General features: G+C 47.2%; 12 protein-coding genes across 12 annotated transcripts; 5 read left to right on the forward strand and 7 right to left on the reverse strand.

The window, feature by feature from the left end:
- Window positions 1-237: 237 nt before the first annotated feature.
- KUCA_T00001349001 (uncharacterized protein) lies at window positions 238-2,910 on the forward strand (the record flags this gene model as incomplete). The annotated part of the gene is made up of 1 exon (XM_022603519.1): window positions 238-2,910. The coding sequence occupies one exon, from the start codon at window positions 238-240 to the stop codon at window positions 2,908-2,910; it is 2,673 nt and encodes an 890-aa protein (XP_022457392.1).
- Window positions 2,911-3,133: 223 nt separating this feature from the next.
- KUCA_T00001350001 (uncharacterized protein) lies at window positions 3,134-3,712 on the forward strand (the record flags this gene model as incomplete). Its single annotated transcript, XM_022603520.1, has 1 exon — window positions 3,134-3,712. The coding sequence occupies one exon, from the start codon at window positions 3,134-3,136 to the stop codon at window positions 3,710-3,712; it is 579 nt and encodes a 192-aa protein (XP_022457393.1).
- Window positions 3,713-3,903: 191 nt separating this feature from the next.
- On the forward strand, window positions 3,904-4,974 carry KUCA_T00001351001 (uncharacterized protein; the record flags this gene model as incomplete). The annotated part of the gene is made up of 1 exon (XM_022603521.1): window positions 3,904-4,974. One exon carries the CDS (start codon window positions 3,904-3,906, stop codon window positions 4,972-4,974), a length of 1,071 nt encoding a protein of 356 aa, XP_022457394.1.
- An 80-nt stretch (window positions 4,975-5,054) lies between these two features.
- Window positions 5,055-9,728, reverse strand: KUCA_T00001352001 (uncharacterized protein; the record flags this gene model as incomplete). Its single annotated transcript, XM_022603522.1, has 1 exon — window positions 5,055-9,728. The coding sequence occupies one exon, from the start codon at window positions 9,726-9,728 to the stop codon at window positions 5,055-5,057; it is 4,674 nt and encodes a 1,557-aa protein (XP_022457395.1).
- Window positions 9,729-10,151: 423 nt separating this feature from the next.
- Window positions 10,152-10,868, reverse strand: KUCA_T00001353001 (uncharacterized protein; the record flags this gene model as incomplete). Its single annotated transcript, XM_022603523.1, has 1 exon — window positions 10,152-10,868. One exon carries the CDS (start codon window positions 10,866-10,868, stop codon window positions 10,152-10,154), a length of 717 nt encoding a protein of 238 aa, XP_022457396.1.
- An 816-nt stretch (window positions 10,869-11,684) lies between these two features.
- On the forward strand, window positions 11,685-13,868 carry KUCA_T00001354001 (uncharacterized protein; the record flags this gene model as incomplete). The annotated part of the gene is made up of 1 exon (XM_022603524.1): window positions 11,685-13,868. One exon carries the CDS (start codon window positions 11,685-11,687, stop codon window positions 13,866-13,868), a length of 2,184 nt encoding a protein of 727 aa, XP_022457397.1.
- A 144-nt stretch (window positions 13,869-14,012) lies between these two features.
- On the reverse strand, window positions 14,013-17,309 carry KUCA_T00001355001 (uncharacterized protein; the record flags this gene model as incomplete). Its single annotated transcript, XM_022603525.1, has 1 exon — window positions 14,013-17,309. One exon carries the CDS (start codon window positions 17,307-17,309, stop codon window positions 14,013-14,015), a length of 3,297 nt encoding a protein of 1,098 aa, XP_022457398.1.
- Window positions 17,310-17,933: 624 nt separating this feature from the next.
- On the reverse strand, window positions 17,934-18,749 carry KUCA_T00001356001 (uncharacterized protein; the record flags this gene model as incomplete). The annotated part of the gene is made up of 1 exon (XM_022603526.1): window positions 17,934-18,749. The coding sequence occupies one exon, from the start codon at window positions 18,747-18,749 to the stop codon at window positions 17,934-17,936; it is 816 nt and encodes a 271-aa protein (XP_022457399.1).
- Window positions 18,750-18,985: 236 nt separating this feature from the next.
- KUCA_T00001357001 (uncharacterized protein) lies at window positions 18,986-20,099 on the forward strand (the record flags this gene model as incomplete). Its single annotated transcript, XM_022603527.1, has 2 exons — window positions 18,986-19,025; window positions 19,099-20,099. The coding sequence occupies 2 exons, from the start codon at window positions 18,986-18,988 to the stop codon at window positions 20,097-20,099; spliced, it is 1,041 nt and encodes a 346-aa protein (XP_022457400.1).
- A 209-nt stretch (window positions 20,100-20,308) lies between these two features.
- Window positions 20,309-21,688, reverse strand: KUCA_T00001358001 (uncharacterized protein; the record flags this gene model as incomplete). The annotated part of the gene is made up of 1 exon (XM_022603528.1): window positions 20,309-21,688. The coding sequence occupies one exon, from the start codon at window positions 21,686-21,688 to the stop codon at window positions 20,309-20,311; it is 1,380 nt and encodes a 459-aa protein (XP_022457401.1).
- A 305-nt stretch (window positions 21,689-21,993) lies between these two features.
- On the reverse strand, window positions 21,994-22,159 carry KUCA_T00001359001 (uncharacterized protein; the record flags this gene model as incomplete). Its single annotated transcript, XM_022603530.1, has 2 exons — window positions 21,994-22,024; window positions 22,095-22,159. 2 exons carry the CDS (start codon window positions 22,157-22,159, stop codon window positions 21,994-21,996), a joined length of 96 nt encoding a protein of 31 aa, XP_022457402.1.
- A 191-nt stretch (window positions 22,160-22,350) lies between these two features.
- On the reverse strand, window positions 22,351-23,749 carry KUCA_T00001360001 (uncharacterized protein; the record flags this gene model as incomplete). Its single annotated transcript, XM_022603531.1, has 2 exons — window positions 22,351-23,673; window positions 23,732-23,749. 2 exons carry the CDS (start codon window positions 23,747-23,749, stop codon window positions 22,351-22,353), a joined length of 1,341 nt encoding a protein of 446 aa, XP_022457403.1.
- Between the last annotated feature and the right edge of the window lie 24 nt (window positions 23,750-23,773).

Genomic DNA, 23,773 nt, shown 5'->3' on the forward strand with positions numbered 1-23,773 from the left:
CTCGGACAATTCCACAGCATTTCCGATATCCCAGTTTTATTGGTCCGGGCACGACTCGGACTCTCTTCCAGGCCGGCTGTGTTTTTTTCGAGGGTCCCGTCTTTGCATGAGTAGGGTATCAGCCGTTTGGTGTTGTTAATAGCCGATCCGAAGCCTATTTTTGGAATCAAAAGCGCCCAAACGTTATTGTGTACTAATAATCAGCTGATACATTGTTTCCGCTCGTGATTACCATCAATGTCGCTCAAGAGAACACACCCCTCAGGCCAGGAGCGGCAGGAGCGGGTGCCGAGTGATGATGTGCCGGTACTGTCTGAAACTCTCCAGGCCGATTGGTCCGCCGACCACGAAAATGGCACGAAATCCCATAAAGACTCCAGCAAAAGACGATCGGTGGCTTGCAAGGCCTGTCACTCTTTGAAAGTGAGATGTGTGCCCAATAATGAGAAGGACCCTAACGGTCCTTGCATCCGGTGCACCAGGGCACAGCGTCCGTGCGAAATAGACTTCACCCAAATCAAGAAGAAGAGAGCCACAACAATACAATCGCCCGCCAATAAGATGGCGGCGCTAGAGAAGGAACTTTTGCTGGTGAAGGCGGAACTGGCGAGGCAGCAAAGGATGAATTCGCAGGCTGCTTCGGTACCACCAGCGCAGTCGGTATATGCCATGATGGGGACTTCTCCACATGGGTTTCCTCCTCCTCCAAACACGAACTCACCCGAGCTCATGATGCACTCATCACCCTCAGTGGTGAGCCCTTCTGGCAGTATGCACAGAAGCCCACAGAATCGTCCCACTCCTCCGCAACCGTCAATGTTGAAGACTGAAATTCCCAACGAAATGCCCCAGCCATACGAAAGCACCAGCACGAACGGGACCCCAGCAGAACAAAGGCAGTACATGAGTTCGTTATCTTCCATCGAGGGCTCGCATGACGAAGAGGACCCTGTTAATCATCAGGTCAACGAGCTCAGAAAGGAGCTCGAGATCTTGTATGACTTGCAAAATTTTGCTTCTAATTCTACAGTGTCAGCAGTGGCCAATGCAGAAAGACGACTTTCGATTCTAGCGGAGACATACAAAATTGAAAATTTCGATCCCATAGCCTTGGGACTGTTGACCCAGCAACAGGCAGAGACTCGCCTCGATGTGTGGAGAGTGCAGATGGCTGCGAGATATCCGTTTATTCTGGTGGATGCCAGCTTAACGGTTGATGATTTGCGCAAGGAACAGCCTGTGTTGTTCTTGACCATAATGGCCACATGCTCGATGGTGTTATCTGCTCCAAACGAGATCAATAAGAGACTGGACGTTCTTGTGATGAAGGTGATTTCCATAGAGGTCCTCACCATCGGCAACAAGTCCATGGAGCTGTTGAAATCATTACTGCTGTTATCTATCTGGTATAACAGCCCTGAGTTGTTCCACCATAGAAGATACCACATGATCAGTCTTCTGTGTATCGCCATGGTGCAGGATCTGGGTCTCAGTGGAAGACCGTTCTTCTTTTACAATAAGGACGAGGGCACCACTCGTAGGACCATGATGGATGACCCCCAGGCTCTGGAGCGTCGTTCTCTCTTGCTGGTAGTGTATCTCACCTCTGTTTGCATATCGTTGTTCCTGAGAAGAAGGATCCCTGTACAGTGGACTGAGTACATTGAGGATTGTTGCAACGAGCTAGAGCTCACGGGCCAGAAGGACAACATGAACGTTTCCATGTATGCCAGATTGAACTATATTCTGGAAAAGAGCCACCATGCCATACATTCTCCCGGTGACACCAGTGTGAGCATCTCGGAGCTGGGTGGAAACAGACACAGGTATGTGGTGGGTGAGCTCCAGAGACAGTTGGAGGGAATCAAGAAGAAAATAATAATCCACACCAAGGGTACCAACGATTATGACATCTTTATGGCGTATTTCTATTCGGTTCAGGCATATCTCCATGAGCCTGCTTTGCACAAAATCTTCAACGAAGGCCGGTTCCACGAGAGCCCTGAACAGCCTCTTCCGGCTTTTGTTGGAATATCCATCGAAAGATGCGCCCAATCCTGCTATGATTGTTTGTACCATTTCGGTGAGCTTTCCGAGGAGGATGTCACCACAATGCCACTATTCTACTCCTCCAGAATCATATACACTGCCGGTATGCTGCTTCGTCTGCGCTATCTGTGTGTCAGTGTGCCAGTCATATCCAAATACAATTTGGTCACTGCTGATGCGCTGGTGGTGGTAAAGAAACTGTGTGATCTTGTTCACCGCAGTTCCACGTCCCATCCAGGAAACAACTTCTTGAGCAAGATGAGACTGGTGTTGGGGCTCTTCACCCAGACTTACATGTCACAGATCCAGGCTATCATAAACAACTTGGCTATGCAAAAGGCTGGTTTCGAAGATGGAAATGTACAGCAACAACAGCAGCAGCAACAACAACAACAACAGAACCGTGGTAGTGCTCCTGGGTCAAGATTGTCGCCAACGTGGAACAACGGCTCCTCGGCCCAGAATCCGGCTTCGCCATTGGACATCCTTTCGGATGCTGCTGCAATGCAAGAAACTGGAATCGGCAAACCAGATCAAGCTTCCGGTGCTAACCAACCACAGGGTTCTCAGGACAACGTCCTACCCAACATTGTGGTTAGCGAAGGAGCTCACATCCCCATGAATCTGGATAGCACGGTTTACAACGGTGGCCGGAGTCGACTAAACTCCATCTATGACAAGAATTATATGGGAGTTTCTCCCCGTGTTGATGCTGTTGAAAATGACCCTGTTGAGTTGTCCTATTGGGCGCTGAACGATGAATTCTGGAGTGACCTGTTAATGTCTGTGGATACCAACCAGGACCCCGACCACATGGGGTTCAATTTGGCTGGCCAGCAATTTGATGGAAACGTAATGTGATCTGACCATTTTGTAAATTAGTAAACGTGAAGAAGGTATAAAGCATTTTGTTAATGATTGGAAGTGATAGTTGTTGGTATAGATGGTTTAGCCGTATGTGGCGTATATAAATCAATTATTTAATTAGTGTCCGTCCTAATAAGGCATCTCATTGTAGAAAAGTACTTGGAAACGCATACGCTCTTCATAGAATCAATGATTCAGCCGTTTGATCTTTATCGCCATGTCGTCCAATAAAAACCAAGAGGATAGTATCAGAAAGGAGGGATTCGGTGCGGTAGACTACATCAGAATTCTCGGAGGAATTTTGTTGCTGAACGCAATACTATCCAACTGGTTCACAGGGTCATCCACTTGGGGATACAGTGGGAAGTGGCTCAATCCACAGTTTCTTGGACACCAGGTGAGCAAAACTAACATGGTGCTGACTGATCATGAGCTCAAATTGTTTAACGGACAGGTCACCGGTTTTCCTATTTATATCGCCGTCAACGGCACGATATATGATGTTACGGCTTCGAAGGAGATTTATGGGCCCGGTGGACCATATGCGAAATTCGCAGGAAAAGACGCCACCCGGGTTCTTGTGACTGGATGTTTGAACAAGGATGACGAATACACCTATGATTTACGAGGACTTGATCAGGACGACGTGGAGGAGGCAATCCAGTCCTGGACCTCGTTTTACGAGTCACACAAGAAGTACTGGAAAGTTGGCGAAGTCACTCACATTCCTGTGTCGGGAGATCCTCCTGCACCATGTCTGGACGGATCAAAGTATCCTGGAGGAATCAAAACATGAATTTTCTCACAATAAGGCTAGAAATTTCAGATCAGTATTCCTCCACTATGGAGCCGTACATCACGTGACTCTATCTTTTTCCCCGGCCTCAAGCTCAGCCCAAATCTCCTAACTTGTCTGCAGTTTCCTCCTCCTTAGTTCGCCTTGCTTGAGAAGCATTCGCATTAAAAACTCGGATTTCACGATGGCCCATGATAAATCACCGGATTGGCTGTTGTAAACCCTTGAAGAAGTTTTCGCAACAAATTCCCTCGTTGTGTCGCTTAAGACAGATGAGGAGCTATGCAACAGGAGACAATGTGTCAATTGGGCCAAGCAGAATTGAGTTCTCAGCCAAAAGATCCTCAAACGACAATTTCAAGTTTGAATTTGCATTCTCCTGTTATGCTTACCATTCGCCTTCCGAAATACCAATGATCTCCTCCCTGGCTGATCTCAGCGGTGGGGGTAATGTGGCAGCACTCATGCCATTGAGAAGGGCTCCGGGATCTCCACTAGATACGCTGTCCGTGCGAAGTGGCGATGATGCTATGATATGTTCTTCCAGTCTTCTCGGGGTTGCAGATGGGGTCTCAGACTGGAAGGAGAATGCGGATGCTGGTCTATGGGCTAGGTCTCTACTGGAAACTATGAGCAGAGGTCTTGCCAGGCACAAGGTGGAATCCAGTCCCTATTCCCCGACTCTGAAGGATGTTCAGGAGATTCTGGATAGTTCCTTTTTTCACACGTCGGACCTGATGGACGTGGAAGGGCTGAGCGGGTCCTCGACTGCTCTTATATGTACTATTCTGGGGTCTCAGTTGGCCGTGATCAGCATAGGGGATAGTAAGGTGTTTGTGATCCGGGATGGTGATGTCGTTGAGACTAACGAAATCCAAATGCTTTCAGCACTATGTCCCCAACAGCTGGGTACCAACAACATCAACGTGATACCGTCTCAAATTGCCTGGTATGACTCCTTCGAATTGGAGGAGGATGACATCATAGTGATGTCTTCTGACGGATTGACAGATAACCTCTGGCCTGACGAGATACTCGTCTATGTTGATAAGACCATCTTCAGGGAGAAGAAGTCGCTCAAAGAGTTGGCTAATCTACTAGTCTATAAGGCAAAGACTGTGGCATACGATAACTTTGCTGTTAGTCCATATGTGGAGATAGTGAACAAACTGCCCTCCAAAAGTTCTGGTGCTGGGTTCATTATGGGTGGTAAAACGGATGATATTTCCGTATGTGTTGCTAGGGTTGTTAAGAATGACTAAATACAGGATTTTGTGGGTCGCTATGTGTCTAAATTAACTGATAATGATGAAATTAGTTGGTCTCAATATATATCGCCAGTCTATTCGGCAGCAACGGCATTGTAAATCAAATCATATGAAACCGACATCCCGGTAAACAGCTTGAACTGCTCTTCTGCTTGGTTGGCAAGCATGTGGTATCCCGAAATGGTCTTCCATCCGTGTTCCTCAGCAGTCTTCATGATATGGGTGACCTTTGGCTTGTAGGCAGCCTCCATCAGCGTTGGCTGGAATAACGACTGGGACTTTCCGTTACCCAAGAAAGCTGTTATACTTTCCAATAGAGACGAATCCAAGTCAGAGTAACCTGGGATGGTGCTCACAATCACCGAAACTGGATCGGCCCCCAAAGCCTGTTCAGCAGTGGTGACTACCTTGATGTTGTAAGAGGAAGGGAAATGATCCTTGACAGTTTCAAGCTTGGAAGCCGTTCTGCCTAGAAGATAGATGGTGGAGCATCCCATCTGGTTCAAAGCATAGATAGCAGAACGAGAAGTTCCACCGGCCCCAATCACCAGACCAGAAATTCCAGCCTGTTTGGAAAGCTTGGGAACACCAGACTTGTAAAAAGATTGGGCCACTCCGATCCAGTCTGTGTTATCTCCTCTGAGACCGCCTGCTGCTAGCGGCAGAACCGTGTTCACAGCACCAATGGTCTTGGCTGAGTCGGAGAGCTCCGATAATTGATCGATAACATCAATCTTTAAAGGGATCGTTACGGCACATCCACCAAAAGTGGGGCTTTTGAAAAGCTTCTCGTTGACCTCCTGGACGCTGCCCGTGTCAAAGAGCTCAAACGAGTGGGGCAATCCGAGTTCCTTGTAGCCAGCGTTGTGAAGTGCTGGCGAACGAGAGTGGCCCACAGGAGTTCCAACCACGTAGAACTTCTTCGCAGGCAACAGACCAATCAGATTAGCGGCTTCGTTGATCTCCTGAATCGTGAGCTGACCCGGAGCAGATGCGGATGGAAGAGCTTTGTGGGTGATCGGAGTCAACAGCGGATTCACCACTCTCGACATCTTGCCGAACTCTCCCATGTTTATGGCGATAAGAGGTATTTCGGTGTGATCAGCTCTGAATTTCTCCAAAGCAATGTTATCCGCAAATGTGGTGGCAGTTCCAACAAACTTGACAAGATCAACATTCAGGCCCTTAGCAAGAGCATATCTGTTCTCCCACTCGACGTTGTTCCATTTCAAAGTTCCGGAGAAGTCGTGGTGCGATCCTATGATCTTGGTGAACTTCCTCTTAGAAGAAACGGAGTCCAAAAGCGCAGCTGGCAGAGTCAACTCCAGGTCCAGGTAGTCAACACCCATCTTGAACGCAAGCAGGATCAACGACTCAATCTTGGCAATGTCGTCATCTGGGAACAGACCGCCTTGAGATTTTGTCCTGATGGTGAAGATGATCGGAAGACTGGAATGGTTCCGCAAGATGGACACCTGTTCACCAACAAAGTCCTCATCAAACGAAGCCAAGTGGTCAACACGGAGTTCTATGGCATCAGCACCAATGCCAATATCAGGCAAGTCAGACTTCGCATCACCCAGGTTCTTGTAAGTCAGACACACAAAGAAAGACCTCGAATCTGGAATAGGCGCTGGAGCCCCAGTGATAGTGCGAATAAAATTGGCAAACGAAGCATTGAGCGTTTTGAACTCGTCATCAGAAGAACAATGGGGAGAGAAGAAATAGCTGTTGGAGCATTCTTTGTAAAGACACTCCCTTCTTTTCCAAACAGCCTGGATCTCTTCGATGTATGCTGGACGCGTGGCATCAGCAGACAAGTAGGAGACCGTTTCTTCAATATCACGGTGCAAATGCAAAACAATTCCGCCATCTTTAACGTATTGCTTCAAGAGTTCTCTTGATGCGGCACTTTCAACAATGCCACCTCCGGTGGAGAGGACATGGCCAGTCCTCAGGGTGCTGAGACACTCCTTGGTGATCTTCTCTTCTCTGACCCTGAATTCTTCCCATCCGTGTTTTCTGATGAAGTCTTGAATTCCAATGTTCTCCTTTTCCTCAAACACCTTGTCCAGATCGGTGACCTGGAAATTCAAGACTTGCGAGACAATCTTTGACAGGGTAGACTTTCCCGCACCTCTCATACCAATCACCACCACACTTTTGTCGCCGTTATTAACAACAGTTGAAGTGGCAGAGCTTGAGGACGACTCGTGGCCATCAATCGTGGCATTGAAAGTGGTGTGCAAAGTATCCCACCAGCCTGGCCAAGTCTTTGCTGTGCAGTTTCTCTCCTGGATAATGACTGGAGCTGGAGCCAAGCCAGCAAGCAGCGAGAAACTCATGGCCACTCTATGATCGTCATATGAGTGGATACCAGGAGCCTCTGGTGTCTTCAGGTTCTTGTAGTCGATGCCATGAATGACAATTCCATCAGGAAGCTCTGTGGCCACCACGCCAAACTTTGCAAGTTGAACTCTCATGGCCTCTATTCTGTTACACTCCTTCACTCTCTGGTTGGCAATTCCGGTGATAGTCGTGGTCTGTTTTGGATCATTTGCAACAGCAGCAACGACAGTCGCAGTCAAGAAAGCGTCCGTCATTGGTTCCATGTCAACTTGAGGCAGCGCCTTCAATTGACCCACTGGTGGACCTTGGACCGTGGTAGAGGTTTCTGTCTGAACCACGTGACAGCCCATTGGTCTGAGAACATCAACTGCAAAACGTGCATCTCCTTGCAGAGAAGATGATCCAATGTTGGGAACGGTACATTCGGTACCTGTCATGGCAGCGAATGCCAATGGATATGTAGCAGATGAAGCATCAGACTCGATCACGTACTCGGCAGGGTTCACATAATGACCCTGGGGAATGTGGTAGGTGTATGGCTCGGTCTCTGATTGGGTGACCTTTATACCGAAGGCCTCCATCATCTTAATGGTCATGTCCACATACAGCTGCGAGATGGGCTTTCCTCCAACCAGTGCAAGAGTCACTGGAGACGAAGCATATGGTGCACACATCAAGATGGAAGAAACGTACTGGGATGAGATTGTGGCAGCAAGCTCGATACGGCCTCCCTTGAGTCCCTTGCCGGTCTTGACACGGACTGGCAAAGAGCCTTCGTTGTTGAGGTAAGTGATTTCCGAACCGTTGTTGCGAAGAGCATCCACCAGAGGTCCGTTTGGCCTCTCTTGCATTCTGGCATTACCTGTGAGAACGATGGTATTCAAATCACCGTTCGACTTCACCAGGGCAGCCACAGAGGTCAAGAATCTGGAGGCCGTGCCGGCATTACCCAGATAGAGCTCTTCAGGGCAAGCAATGAGATCACCTCCATTACCGTTCACCACAACAGTATCACCACTATCTTCCCAAGAGATTGTGGCACCATTCAAAGCGGCTACCGCTTTCAGCATGAACCCGGTATCGTCCGAGTGCAACAAGTTCTTGATTTTGCATTCACCTTTACCCAAAGCAGCCAGTATAAGGGCTCTGTTTGAAATAGACTTGGATCCTGGTGGAACCACCTCCACCTTCTTGGGAGGAGAAACGAACGGATGAACAATCACTTCGTCAGAAATGACCACACGAATGTCCTGGTCGGAGACTACCGAGGCCTTTGGCTCGTAGCACGCACCAATCTCTTTCAACAGCACAACCTTCTTTTTGGAACCATCGTTCTTCTTGTCGACAGCCATTTTCTTTAGCACCACATCAACGGGACAGGTCTTTCCATTTACCCTACTCTTCAGTATTTTATCATCCAGAGAGATTGGCAAACCGTATGAACTCAGACACTTCGACAGTCTGGACACGGCTGCAGAAGAGAGAATACCCAAGTATCTACTCAACTCGGCCTCTTTCACAGCACCAACAGATACACATTCACCGTGTAGAGCCTGTGGAGTTAATATGGCCTCGTAGGCATGACCAATGGAGTGGCCGAAATTCAGTAGGTTTCTCAAGCCACCTTCACGCTCGTCCAAGCTCACCACCTCGGCCTTGACACGGATAGATCCCAGCACTAGCTTTAGGATGTGATCTCTCAAAGGAGTCAGGTCCACGGTGCCATCGGCCTTCCTGTCTCTAATCACCTCTAAGAATGACTTGGAGTACTGTTCCAATCTGGTGAACTCAACCTCGTCCCAAATGGCAGCGGTTTTGATAACCTCGGCCATACCATTGATAAACTCACGTTCTGGCAAAGTCTCCAAAAAGGACACATCAACAAAGACGTAATCTGGTTGCCAGAAAGACCCAATGAAATTCTTTCCGAGCGGGGTATCAACAGCAGTCTTTCCACCAATGGAGGAATCCACCATAGCCAGCAAAGTGGTTGGGATTTGCACAAATCTCACACCTCTCATGAAAGTAGCTGCTACGAAGCCAATCATGTCTCCAATAATACCACCGCCAATGGCAATGATGAAGGTATCGCGAACACACCCGCTGGCAAGCAGGTAGTCCTCGATACTCTCTTTGGTGGCTCTGGTCTTGTTGGCTTCGCCCGGAGAGACAACATAAGTAAGCAAACGCGACTCAGGCCTACTCACTGCAAGCTCCTCAAGAAACTTCGCCTTGTAGGAGGCCAGATGGCCTGCTTTCTCGATGTTGGAGTCAGTGATGATCACATATGTGGAGGAAGCCTTGTTCCTCACAATCTCACTGACGATGTGAGATTGTATGCTGTAGCCAACATGGATGGTCTTGGAACCCAAAATCTCAACAGTTTCCACAGAACTCATCCTTGACGTTGTTTTGCAAGTTGTACAAGCTTTTGCAGTGGATGAAAAGTATTGAGAGAAAGCACACTCATCGCCCGTCCCCGGGAATGGAGTCATTCCTGCACCGGCAAAAAAGCTTTTCTGGGCGTGTGTGTGCTGATTGTGTAATCCACGCTGTTTGTGCGGCGTTGCCAAAGCCGTGGTGGGGATGATGATTTGATTGAATGACGAGAGTGACGTAACATGTCGTGAGTTGTGGGGATATGAGCTGATGGGGTGTATCTTTCCTGGCCTAAGTCTAGATACTGAACAGGTCATTAAAGTCCTGGTTCTTAATTGGATTTGGTCATTGCGTTGGGGTTATGCGTTAGGGGTCCAAGCCAGACAGACCAGCTTTTTGACCTTTTTTCAAAATGTCACTAACAGTCAAAAATTATAAAAATTTCAATGTTTTTCTACCTTTTTCAAGATATCACTATTCAGTGATATCAACTTCACATTATTTTCCTCATAAAGCTCGTCCGTCTCCTTCTGCTTATCCGGATACACGGACCTACTGCACTCCTTGATTGAAAACGTTGGGAACCCCAGAGAGGCAGAATCAATCGAAGTGTTCACAACGCAAAAGTCGCACGCCAATCCCACCGTGAACACATGTGTAATTTTCTCAGAAACCAGTATATCCTCCAGTTCTGTGTGGTGTAGTTTCCAGACGTCTTCGAAGGCCGAATAATACTCGCGGTCCTTGAGATAGCCCTTCTTGACCAGATGGGTTGAGGTCGCAGATTGCTCAAGAATATCCCATTGGGCCTGGAATTCAGCTGGAAACTCGGATCCTCTGGAGTCTTGAACACAATGATCGGGCCAGACTGTTTCCAGTCTTTTTTTCACTTCGTGGGTGATGGGGTCCTTTTCGCCCAGTGGGTGGGAAAACCATACCTTCGAGTATGGGGCGACGTTGTTGTTTGAGGCGAAAGAGCAATGGTCCTGCGGATGCCAGTCTTTAGTGGCAATTATGGTCTTCCAGTTGTATTTTTCCAGATCCGTGAGTTCCAGAATTGCGGGAATGATGTCCCTGCCATCCGTCACAGCCAGTGAGCCAGAAGGAGGCAGGAAGTCCTCCTGGAGATCGACAACGATAAGTGCTGGGTTGAAAGCCATCCAAGTAGATTAAGATTGAAAATTCTGAAATATCGAAATATTGAAATATCAGGATTTGAAGAAATAGCAAACAATAAACCTGACTAAACAATAGATCACCAGATCGCGATGTGTGGAGGTCGGCTTCTTATCTTATATAGCCGACTATTGGTAAACCACTGCACTTCAACGAAACGCGTAGCCCCAGATCACCTGATAGTCTCAGAATTGACAATAACTAGTGCTCTGATTCGATTGTAAATCTAGCCAATTGTATTATTCAATTAACCCTTTATCACCAGCGAATCACAAAATAATATTCAGAACACACTTTCTAGCCCCATTCCTGACATGTCACGGTAGCCAAGTCCGAGGCGGCTTTTCACGGCGAAATTTTGGGGTCCCCAGATCGGTTTTACTGCATCTCTCCTCCCTCTTCCTTCATCATCTCTTGTCTGCAGTTTGACTAACAATCTCTGTGATCGAAAGTGAATAGTAGTTTGTGACTCTTCTCTTGAGCGTGACAAGAGATATTTCCTATTCTTCATTCGATCCCCTTTGGCTTTAGTATCTCGCTAATCTTGCGATCTAGCGAAGTGAGCCTGATCTCATCGTCCTCCTTATCGAACAAGACAAATCCACGTTTGCTGGGTTACATCAAGGTTATCTCCTAAGGACACTTGAATTGACAATTGGGATATTTTGGTTGGGTCTATTTTGTGACTGAAGCTCAATTTTTTCCCTCAATTTGGACTTTGTCTTTGTCTTTGCCTTGTCTTGTCTTGTTGAAGCTACCATCTCCTCTTCTAGCCCCACGCTCTCAGGCCAAAGCCGAAAATGGAAGACCCAATTTTTTCTCACTCCGGGGACTACTTGAACAAACTTTTGAAAAGCGATGAGTATAGCTCCACTCTGAAACGCTTAGATGCAGACTTGGGCGATATTGACAAAAAGGCTCTCTCTTCTGCCTTTAGTCTTGTTCAAATCGCGGGGAAGTTGGATATGCCAGGTCTTACAGGTGAAGACGGCTATGTCAACTCTACAGTGCTCATATCCCAAGCTTCCAAAGTCTTGAGAACTTTTTTGTGTCTTTCTGCTACAGACAAACACTTCTGCCTTAGAAGCTGCGAAACCCTGTTGACTGCTGATGTGTTGAAGCCTTTGATTCAGAGATCTTTAACATGTCTCTCTGAAAGATCTTCCGACAGTGCGACTGCCCTGGATGTCGGTGTGATCCTCATGTTTGCGCTTCACAGTAGGACTTCATTTGAGTGTTTATCCCAACTGCTGACAGATGTCAATGCTTCCAAGTCTTCTGCGACAGCCTTGGGTCCGCTAAGCGGACTGAGCTATCTGAAGCATGAGCATAATCTCAGCAACTCCTCCGTTGACATTTTCAAGCTCAAGTACGCTCACAACCTTGTTATATCATTGGCCCATGTGCCACATGAGGATATAGTGACAATTTTATGTCATGCTTTTGCGGATGTTAAGGGTGATGTTATGCTCGAAGAACACTTAGCTATCTACGCGATGCAAAAGCCAGGATTCTTAAACCAATTGGAAGATCTGTTGAAATTCGAATGTCCAGCCAACGTTTCCTTAGCTTTGCAATACTTTCTCTCTAGGATCAGCAATAGGCTCGCATTGCACTTTGATCGTTTGCGCTCTACCGATGCCGTCAACGTTGTTCGTTCCCACATGGACGCTTCCTTTAAAGCAATTATCGGGAGTAACCTAGATGAAGATCGCTGGTCTCCAACATCTGCTAGTATTGAGGTGTTGACTGAACTGGTCAACCAAAACCTCAGCATATCCCTGCTGGAGGAGTCGGCTTTCATCAACAACCTCCACCTTGCTCTGAAAGTTCTCAACGTCTCTTTGGAGGCAAATCCCGCCAATGTGAACAAATTGTGTGATCTTATCGATGATCATGCTCTGACATTATCTCTACCCTCCCTGCTCAGCAACTCAATCTACCTTATATGCGTTGGACTTGGACCTCTGGGATACCCTCTGCTACCTGAACTTGGTGCCCAGTTTGAGTTCTCCAACCCTCCGATTCCCAAAAAGGACTCATTGTTCTACCCGGAATCAGCATACACCCCGAGCCCATTTTCGGCCATGTTTGCTGGAAAGTCAAGTTCCACTGCAAATGCTACAAGTCTTATGCAATGCCTGGCACTGGCCACCGACATCCAGCAGAAAGTGCTTGATACTGTGGCAAAATCAGCAAGCAGCCTTCCCATTGTCTTCACATCAGGCAGTATGCGCTCTGATGAGTTGGACACAGATCTGCCTTATGATGGCGAGAAAGTAAACGCCTCCCAGCCTGGTTCCGTTTTGGATGGTTTGAATCTTCGTCTACTTGGTCTGGAGGTAGATCAAAACCTATCTTCGCAGCTTCTTGGTTTGAACGCTCAAACCTATGCTGCATCGTTGGGTAGTGATAACGCATTTGCAAGAGATGTTTTGACTATCTCCAACCGTATTTGTGATCACTGTTCCAACGGCCTGCAAAAGCTGTATCTGGCTTACGAAGATGTTGCGATTTTTTGTCTCACTAAAATGCTGACAGGCTTGAGCGAGTCACATCCTTCTCTTATCCCATTTTGTTCGAAGGTTTTAGCTCAGCTGTTGTCAGCAGTGGACATGTCCCAGAATCCGTTGGTCAAGAATGTACTGATGAGATTCATGAACACATTTTCCCCGCACCTGCTTGACTCGTCCGATCCCAGACCAGAAATGAGTGTTCGCGCCATGTCAGATGTCTCCTATAGTGACCCGGAAGACCTGCCACCACCCATCACCCCTCTCCATTTGCTCTCTGAAATTGCCGGTCCTAACCAACAAATGGACTACCTGAGAACTCCATCGGAGGCTCTCAATCCGTTCAAGGTCGGAGGCCTGTTTTTGGGACCGTCGCCAATATGGGGAGCAAACAACTCCGATGGAGCAAATGCTCCGTCATTCATTCTGCAGAACGAGACACCAACGTCGCTCGGCTCGATCTGGGGCTGATTCCATTTCCCGACTTGCTAGACAGTACAGGTCATATCGCTAACTTAATTATCTACGAACTTGAACCCCTTTGACTAGGGAATAATATCTCAAAACTTTAATGAATTATAAAACTAACACGCAAAAGTATATAGAGTAGGTTTATCACGAGAACCACTTTTGTATCACCATCTTAGTTTCCGTGGACTGTCCACTGATCATTGTCAAGATGGACACAGCCTCACTCTGAGGAATAGACCCAAGTAATTTCTTCGTAGACGTGACAACCGTCTCGGCAGTCTTTCCAGAGATGGAGCTGTGTAAAAGAGCCTGGATCACGTCCTCCACGGCCTTTGGAATTTGGGACATCACCACAGGATGCTGGCGCTCAATGAGCTCGGCGAGGAACATATACGCATATGGAGCAGCCTCGTCGTCTTGGACAACAGGAAGGAGCTTGAACCAACTAGCAGCAAGTTCGTCGAATCCTTGGATCGAGGAGCCGTAACTGTGACAGATCTTGGAGATAGCAGCAGTCATGTTCTCAGTAGCAGAGATGTTATCTGAGGCACGGGCATCGGGAACAGAAACCATCTGTGACATAGACATAAGCGTTGCAAGGCAAAAGTCACGAAACTGTGGACCACCATGTTGAGCAGCAACACCTACACAATAGGCAGCAGCTTGACGGATGCTGGCATCCGGAGAGGTGAGAGATTCACCAACTGGATTCATGAACATGTCCTTGAGTTCATAAGCATTTGCACCAGTGTACTCAATCATATCAGCAACAGCTATCAAGCCGAAAAGTCTCAAGGAATTCTGTTCATCGTTCAAGCATGAAGCGACTATGGGCACCAGTCTTTGGAAAGCGGGCAGGAACTCGGACCTTCTGTTCTTGAAGGCAGCAGTCAGGCCCTTGGTAATTTCGTCCACCATGTCCTCGTCAGTATAATCGTCATAGTCCTCTTGAATATCCTCGGTGTATTCGTCGTCGCCGTTCTCCCTGGCCTTTATACGCTCAAAAATCTCGGAAACGTTGGTCGAGACAGCAGACGCAAACTTGTCTGTCTGGTTGTTGAACAGAGCACCTGCGCCAAGTATATCCAAGCATTCAACAAACGAGGCATAGTATGGGATCAGCAGCGAGAACACAGGCTCCTGCTCCATGGTGGTGAACAGAACATCTGCAAACTTGGTCCATATGGCAACAGCCTCATTAGAAGTCTGGCTGGTGGCAGCAACCACAGACTTGAGCAGAACCGGCATTGCCAGAGCACCAGCTTCACGAACTCCATCATGCAAGTAGAATGACAAACTTGGAATGATGATGTTCTCCGCAATGTTGGTAACATAAGGGAAAAAAGAGGCTCCCAACACACCGGCATATCTGGTGATGAGATCAATGGCAGCAGCCTTCTCGTCCAGAACAGCCGTGTGGACTGCAAGATGTTTTCCAGAGACTTCAACCACATCGTACTCTTCGTTCTGGGTATAGTCGTCATACTCGTCTTCCTCGACAACAGAAATGCTCTGGGTAGCCTCACCGGTGGTGATCAACGAAGGAAGAACCAGAGGCAGATAAGGCAAAAAGTCATGGCCAATGATAACACAAATCCTGGCCCAGCCTTGCTCAAGATAGGTCTTCACTGGATCGTCTTCTCCTTGCAAGTTTTGCTGGATATGGCCAAACAGTTGGATCAAAGTTTGTGAGTCTGGTGCGAACTTTTCCTTTCCAACAGCCAAGGCAATGAGAGTGGAACATTCGATCGACTTTGCCTTCAACATGCGGTTCTCCTCGCCCATATCGGTTTGCAAGACGTCAACCAGCATCGGCATCAAGGTGTCGTAATACTTGATGAATTTTGTCTTGGCTGCGTCTGCAATGATGGCGATGGTGGTCACCACCTGTTCCTGGACGTAGCGTTTGGGGCCCTTCAGCAATGAGAGCAGATTGGTCAACAGACTGTCCAGATAAGGCTCCAAGGCCTCCTTCGAAGCATTTTCTGCAAAGTTAACCATAGCAGCAGCGGCGTGGCTCTGGACTCTTGGGACAGACTGAGGTGTCAAGACCGATATCAAGGCCGGCAGAACGCGGTCTGACGCAGTTCTCTGGATTCGGTCAGCCAGGTCGGTGGAAATTTGACCAATGGCATTGCAGCAGGCATATTGAACTCTGGAGTGTTGATCCTGAATTGAGGGCAGAATTAGGTCCAAGATCTTAGGAATCTGGTCGATCAACGCTTCACGACATCCTTCAGCAGCAGCAGACAGTCCCATCAGAGCAGCTTGACGCTCACGCCAGTTGCTGGACTGGATCATCTGGGGTATGTACTTGAAGAGAGGACCAACCAGAAACTGGTCTCCCAGACTGAGACAGATACGGTCCAAGGCATGACGAGCAGCCAGATGTTCCTCTTCGCCGCTATCCTCGTCTGAAGGGTCAGAATTGTTCCAGTCAGCTGCGTCGTCATCGTCAATGCAAACCTCCGTCATCAAGCTGAGCGTCATGATAACCATAGTCTCGACATAGGAAGGCTCACGCTTGCACATGTTGGGAGACTCTTCACTGAACGAGACCAGCAACTCCATACCTGCCAATCTGGCACTGGTTTCGAGGTCTTTGTTGTTGGCCACAGTGGAGCAAAACTCGATTAACTGTCCAAACATAGGCTTGAACATCTTTGGAGCAAGTTCAACCAGCTCCATGAGAGCTTCCAGAACGGCAGCCAGAGCCTCGTCTCTTCCACTCTCCATAAACTTTGGCAACGAGTTCAGCAGGTTGGGAAGGAGACCACTAAGAGCACCCCATTGTCCCTTTGGCAAATCTCTAAAAAATGACACAAACGCAGTGCAAGCCGCGATTCTGACATCGTCATTGGTGTCCACGAATCCCGCATGGAACAGCGGAAGCACATCGTTGAGGTTGGTGCTGGCTATGAACCCTGGGGTAGCAGTAATCATACGGAATGCCGATTCCCTGAAACTTGGGTCCTGGTTCTGCACGGCTTGTAGAATCAACGGAATGAGCTCTGGCCACCCTTTGGGAGGAGTACAATCCTCTTTGGCAACTTCAGCCATCGCGTCCGACAGCTTGTGTCTCACGTTATTGGACTGCTGTGATGAAAAACCGTGGACCAAGATGCTGCGAATCTGGCTCTTTATCTGCTCGTCGATGTGGGCAATTTGTCTGGAAGTGACGCTGAAACCTTGTTCGGAAGGGGACTTGATGGCGATTCTGCGAAACAAAACAGCCGCAAAGGCCCTTATCTGTTCAGACGGTCCAGTGGCTGCCTGTTCAGCAAGAAACAGCAGCAAAAGTTGAACACGATCAAGTTTGGACCATTCCTCATTCAAGCTCTTTTCAGCGGCTTTTCTTATTGAGTTGTCAGATGATGCCAACCCCGAGAGGAGATGGTGCAAAACAGATGACACGTCTGTTGGCTGAAGAGAAGCTGACATGTTTGAAAAATGGTGTACCAAAACGCGTTTAAATTTCACAAACCACAAACGGCAGTAGTCGAGTGATTCTGCGTGTCTTAGTTCGAATAAAATATCAAGTTTCAGTGAAAAGTATTTGTTGATCTACCCTGGCGTTACAGGTTGCAAGTCTCTTTGGATAGAGAGTCAAACAATTACGCCAAAAACTAAATTCCCAGCTCGGATTGAGTGAGAAATCAGGTCAATCAACTATTCTGCAACTGAAAGCGGCTCCGAACCAACGGTTTCCAAGAATGAACAAGGTACTAACTCAGATGTCTATGACTTTCTTTCAGCTAACGAATCTTTCATTACGGAAATTTTCATTTGGGCTGCTAATTTGTGTCTTTCACTACTCTTTTGGGATTCACATGAGGAGTCAGAGATTGGATGGATTTTTGGTGTCTTTTCAAATATTTTAGTTAAAAAGAGTTGAGAATTTATATACTAATTGTTTTATTTTGTATACACGGAATTTTAAACTTGGAATTTGGCTGGGGGTACGGCGCGCGTTCCGCAGTACAGGCCTCTAGTGTGCTGTAGCATGCTGCAGCGTGATGTCGAATAGCCCAAAGTATGAATATCTTTGTTCCACGATCTATGGCCTTATTGTTCCTTTGGCTTGCTGGACTTGGCTCCCCTGGCCTTCTTCTTGGCGATCAAAACCATCTTGTAAAACCACAGAAGGTTCAAACAGTCAAGTGCAATGTTCAGCGAAAAGATACTCACCGGCAGCCACACAGGCAGTTGATCCCAGACTTTGAGGCATAGGAGGAAAGAGTTAACCGCAGCGTAAAATCCCCACAGGATTCTGACTGTGAAGAAAGAGATCATCAACAACAAACCATTGATCAGAATAAGTTTGTTGGGAACGGAACCTGTCGGAAGTCTTGAACAGTACCAATTGACATTGACGAAAGGCGTAGAGAGCTCAAAGATCAGAAACGAAGGAATGTGGGGTTGCATAAAAGGCATAAAAGTCATCAGAAACACGTAAAGAGCGGCGACGGCATGCAGTAAAAACCCGAATCCAAAAAGCGAATAATGCTGAACACAAACAACCAAATCCCATATGAAATATCCAACCGTAAGACTGGCCACCAATCCTCCGTATGGAGTAGACCCAAATACGGCGCCCGAGAAGTACAACGGGTGGTAGAACATTGGCACGCACAACACCAGCGACGCCAACGCCTGAACCATCGACACCACGTGTATGTCAAAGTTTATTTTTTCCTTCTTGGATCTGTCCTTGGAGTAAAGATCCCCAAAGATAGTTCTGCAGATCAGAGGAGACACAAAGTACAGCGCCTCGTAGAAGGCAAACGATATCACGATTTCATGCCAATGCTGTCCGAGTAGCGAAGTAGGATTCTCAGGAAATGGCCTGAGAGCCAATAGGTAATCCTTCTCATAAGTCATTTGGTGATTCTATCCTGCCCGAACAGCTCAGTCAATACGCTATCTTGGCGAAACTACCATGGTACACTTAACGGCCCAACATTTTTGGTAAACGCCGAGGTCGTGTACTCCGTGATCCAATTTCCATATGGCATATTTTTTTGACCACCAAGTCTTGTTCTTCACCGGTGGGTATGCTTCGTTTGACAAGGAACAGATCTTTCTTTAACAAAGCTTTTTTTGCCTCTCTTTCTAAAATGCCATACTCTCTCGTCTGTTTGGGAAACCCATTACTCGGTAAGTGCCTTTTTTGCAGAGCGTCGTGGCCGTCTTGTCGTGTGCACATGCTAACGTCCTCCACCCAATACAGATATCCAGGTGGATGTTGAAAAGTCTTATTTGGACAAATACGATCTCAAGGAGAACGATGCCATTCTCATTGAAGACAAGCACATTCCAATCTTTGACGAATGTCTCGCCATGGACGGTGTTAAGCTCGTTGCTGGTGGTGCTGCGCAGAACACTGCACGTGGTGCTCAGTACCTCTTACCAGCGGACTCTGTGGTCTACTTTGGTTCTGTTGGCAAGGACAAATTTGCTGATAAATTGAGCGAGGCCAACCAGTCCGTTGGTCTCACCACCAGATACATGGTGCAAGAGTCCATTCCAACCGGTAAGTGTGCTGCCTTGATCAACGGCCCTCACAGATCGTTGGTCACCGACCTCGGTGCTGCCAACCACTTCAAGCCAAGTCACCTGGAGATCCCAGAAAACTGGAAGATTGTTGAAGAGGCCAAGGCCTTCTACATCGGAGGTTTCCACTTCACCGTTTCTCCAGAATCGATCTTGAAGCTGGGTAAGCACGCTGCTGAGACGAACAAGCCTTTTGCTCTCAACTTCTCTGCCCCATTCATTGCTCAGTTCTTCAAGGACCCTCTTGACCAGGCCGTTCCATACGCTGATTACGTCATTTGCAACGAGTCTGAAGCCGCTGCCTACGCCGAGTCCCACGATGGTTTGACTGCCGAGTCCACTCTTTTGGAGATTGCAACCTTCATCGCAAAGTTGCCAAAGGTCAACTCTGCCAGGCCAAGAACCGTTATCTTCACTCAAGGTACCGATGCCACTTTGGCTGTTGTTGCCAGTGGTGACTCTGTTACCTCTACCGAGTACCCAGTTCACGCTTTGGAGCCATCCAAGATCTCTGACACCAACGGTGCTGGTGATGCTTTTGCTGCCGGCTTCGTTGCTGGTTTGGTTGAGGGCAAGGAATTGGCTACCTCCATTGACCAAGGTCACTGGTTGGCCTCCCTGAGTATCCAAGAGGTGGGACCATCCTACCCTTTCCCTAAGCAGACCTACACTGCTTAATGATAGATAGCAATATCACCTTTCAACGCTTTCAACAGGACTTACATTTCAACGCAAAAGATTTCTCAAGCTTCGACTCGTTTTCAATCGCAAAACAATGTTCTTATGCTCTATCTTTCTATACAAACGCTGTTTCTCTCTCCTTTTTCCACCGGTTACCAAGGGCTCCGTGTGTATTTTTAATGCTCATAAAATTCAACATTTGCATCTCATATAACGTACTGTGGAATTGCCCACGACAGACAATCTTGCAGGTCACGCAGATCGTTGAAGCTGACGTCAAGCAGCAACTCGTAGTCATCTGTATCGGAAACAGAGCCTGATGGTGTTATGCGATATATGTCAATCTTTGTGGACAAATTGCAAAACGTTTGAGTACCAGATGTGGCTATCACGATCTTTAGGCTTCCTGTACCGGTTTTGAGTGGGATGGTTAACTGGAAATCGGACTGTGGAGGTGTTATACATTTACCGAATGGGTCAGAATCACTGACTTCGGACGCATGTTTGTGGCTCCTTGTGATTTTGAAGGTTTCCGGATCATTCATGATCTTTTCAGCGCGTGCAAAATCGTTATCGAAAACTTTCTGGACCGTTTCCTTCAGTATGCTCTCCAACTCTCTCACAAACTCGTTGTGTTTGTAGTAGCCGATAAATGGACGCAGCAGCAAAACATTTTCATGGCTGTTCTGAGCATGCTGTTCAGGGTTGAGCTGCTGCAGCGATTTGGGAGGCTGTCTTTTCTTCTCTCTATTACGTTTGTGATGTGCACAGAGCATTAGTCTCAAAAACAGAGCAATCAGCTCGGCTCTTCTGTCATGGACACTAAGAGGTTTTGAAACATCCATATCATCATCTTCGTTGTCTTCTTCACTCATATCAGGAGCAATGGCTTCAATTTCAACCACCTCGTTATGCAGATTCACAATGATCTTGTTAGATTCGACTTGGACATTTGTCGAAAGCAGAGTCGCAGCCTCCTTCAGAAGTTGATAGAAGAGTTCCTCCTCAAAGAGAAAAAACCGGGCTCTTTCAATCTCAGAAAGAACTGGTATTCCGGACTGTTTCCGCCTCTCAAACTTGGCAAGTTGAGTTTTGATATCTGACTGCCCCAGTAAAACAAACTGGTCATCCACGTTTCCCAGAACGCGCACTGTCACCACTTTGTAAGTTCTTTCAATCTGCTCGTTAGTAGCGGGTCTGAACATAACGTTTCCATACACATTGTTCTTCTTCAATAGTCCGATACCCTTATCGAAGTAGTTTGAACCAGAATCACCAAACCCATATTTCACTCCGAACTCTTTGGTATTGCCAGAAGTTCCACCCAACGAGTTCGACTTGGTAAGCACCTCCTTGCACTTGAGGACTTGAACAACGTCGCCCCAATACTTTCTCTCCTTCAGAACCTCCTCACTCAGTCGGGTACTTGCAGATCTCAGACTGGAACCTGCCCTGGTAAGAGAATCCAGCTTCCACCCTTGACCCACTCTAGAAACCCTTTCAGCCTCATTCGGATCATCTTCAGCAACAATCTTGTCAGAGTTCAGCGATCCTACCCTTACAAATTGCTTAAGATGAGGAGACATTGATGTTGTCCCTGCGGCTGGACGCAAACATGATATGAGCAGAGACACGAAATCCAGTGATAGATGGGACTCATTAAGGGCGGATCGCACTAATGTCAATGCTTCCGACTTGGCCTTCAAGAAGTCTTCTTGAGTTGTAGTAACGTCATTTTCAGCTGCGTTGGAGTTGCTATTGTCGGGGTCTATAAGGGCCAAGGCTTCAGTCTCATTATCCGGAGAGTTCCTCGAGAGCGAATCGATTTCTTCCAGAAGGCCCTGCTCGGTTACACTTAGAAAGGAGCCTCTTTGTGCTATTATGACCGGGATCAATTGCGATAAAGGCAGTGCAGAGCTTGACTGAATGTTAGTTTCTGAGGGTAATTGGCTGATGGGAGTGATTTATTAATGATCAGTTAGCAGCACTTACTCTTCCTGCTGAAATGGGTCCTTATGGCAATTATCCACTAAGGCAGAATTGAGCGGAATCTTCATTCTGTTTGACCTGTTTGGGAGAATATTGGTGAGGTTAGGGTACGTAATCTTGAAATCCTCTTGTTGTAGATGAAGGAAGCTTGACTTTGACGGGCGTGCGCGAGCTGAAAATTTGGGTCTAAGGGCTTTTTGTATACGGTTTGTGACGGCATTTTTTATTCGTCTAGATATATTCAAACTTCTGTCAAGGTCTACTCCTTCTTGAAACTTTCAGAAGCCACATCAATGGCCTCTAATCTTTCTGTGAGGTGGGGGTGGCTGTGGTGGTAAGAAGAAAAGAGCCAGTCCGTGGAGAGGGAACTCAAGTTCTCTTTGTGAAGAGTGATCAATGCGGTCTTAAGCTCAGTGGCATATCCTTGATCGACAGCATACTTGTCTGCTTCATACTCATGCTTTCTTGACACCAGATTCAGGACAAAACTCAACACAGCATCAACTGGTTTCAAAATGTCGTTGAAGAGCAAAAATCCAACGATGATTGGCGTCTCGTTAGCGAATCCGAAGCTCTGGAATAAAGACTTGTTCTTGACAAACGCAGCAAACATGGTGAACATGGTGAAGATGTGAAATTGTCCAGTGATCAGGGTCTTGGTCGTGTGCGAAAGCGCCCAGTGGCCAATCTCATGCCCCAGGACTGCAATAGTTTCGGGAACAGTTGAAGTCTCAATAAGGGTATCAAAGAGAACAATCTGTTTGGATCCCCATGGCAATCCCATGAAGTAAGCATTGGAATGAGAAGATCTGGCAGACCCATCAATCACAAACAACTTGTCCAGAGGGAACTTATTCTTAGAAGCAAGCTTCTCAATCTCGGTCTTTAGTTCACCTTCCTGCAGTGGCTCCAGCTTGTTGAACAGAGGCTGGATGAACTTGGGGTACACGATGATCATGAAGATCTGGAACACAAACAAAAAGATCGAAACGTAGAACATGAACGAATCGCCAAAGTAGTCAATGATCTTCAGGAAGATAGACATGACTGGGAACCCAATAACGATGGAAACCAGCGCTTCCTTGATCATGTCGGTAATCCAGAGCTTGATTGTAAGCTTGTTAAATCCATATTTCTCCTCAATGACAAAATTTGAGTAGTAGGCTATAGGCAACCCCAAAATCGTGCTAATGAAACCCATTTGAGTCAAGAATACCAACGATTGAGGAATCACCCCGGTCAAAATAGGAGGCAAAAAAGTCAGCTTGGCCAAAAACGAGGCCGAAGAAGCCCACAGTTTTGGCAGAACATCGAATCTGATGAAAGCCAGGTTTTCAGCCAATGAAACCAGCTTGGTGATCTGGGAAAATCGCAATTTGGTCAATGAGTAATCTTGGGATTTGATAGCGGTCTTCTCATCAATCTTGGATTCCAACTGCTTTGGAATCACTTTGCCATTGCTGCGAATACTCTTGATTTGCCTGTGGGTCAGATACGATTCGAACAGAAAGCTTGAAATCGTGAAGCCAGTGATGAGTAGCTTCCAGTTGAAGCCTGGTTTGTCGACAAAATCGGACGCAGCCTTGAAATTGTTAGTAAAGACGATGGAGCGATCATGAAATCCTATAGGTTTTACACACCTGAATCAACGAAAACATTGCTGGCTGTTTGGATATGGTCCG

Source organism: Kuraishia capsulata, genomic scaffold, assembly GCF_000576695.1.
Source record: "Kuraishia capsulata CBS 1993 genomic scaffold, Kuraishia_capsulata_scaffold_2, whole genome shotgun sequence".
Taxonomy (NCBI): Eukaryota; Fungi; Ascomycota; class Pichiomycetes; order Pichiales; family Pichiaceae; genus Kuraishia; species Kuraishia capsulata.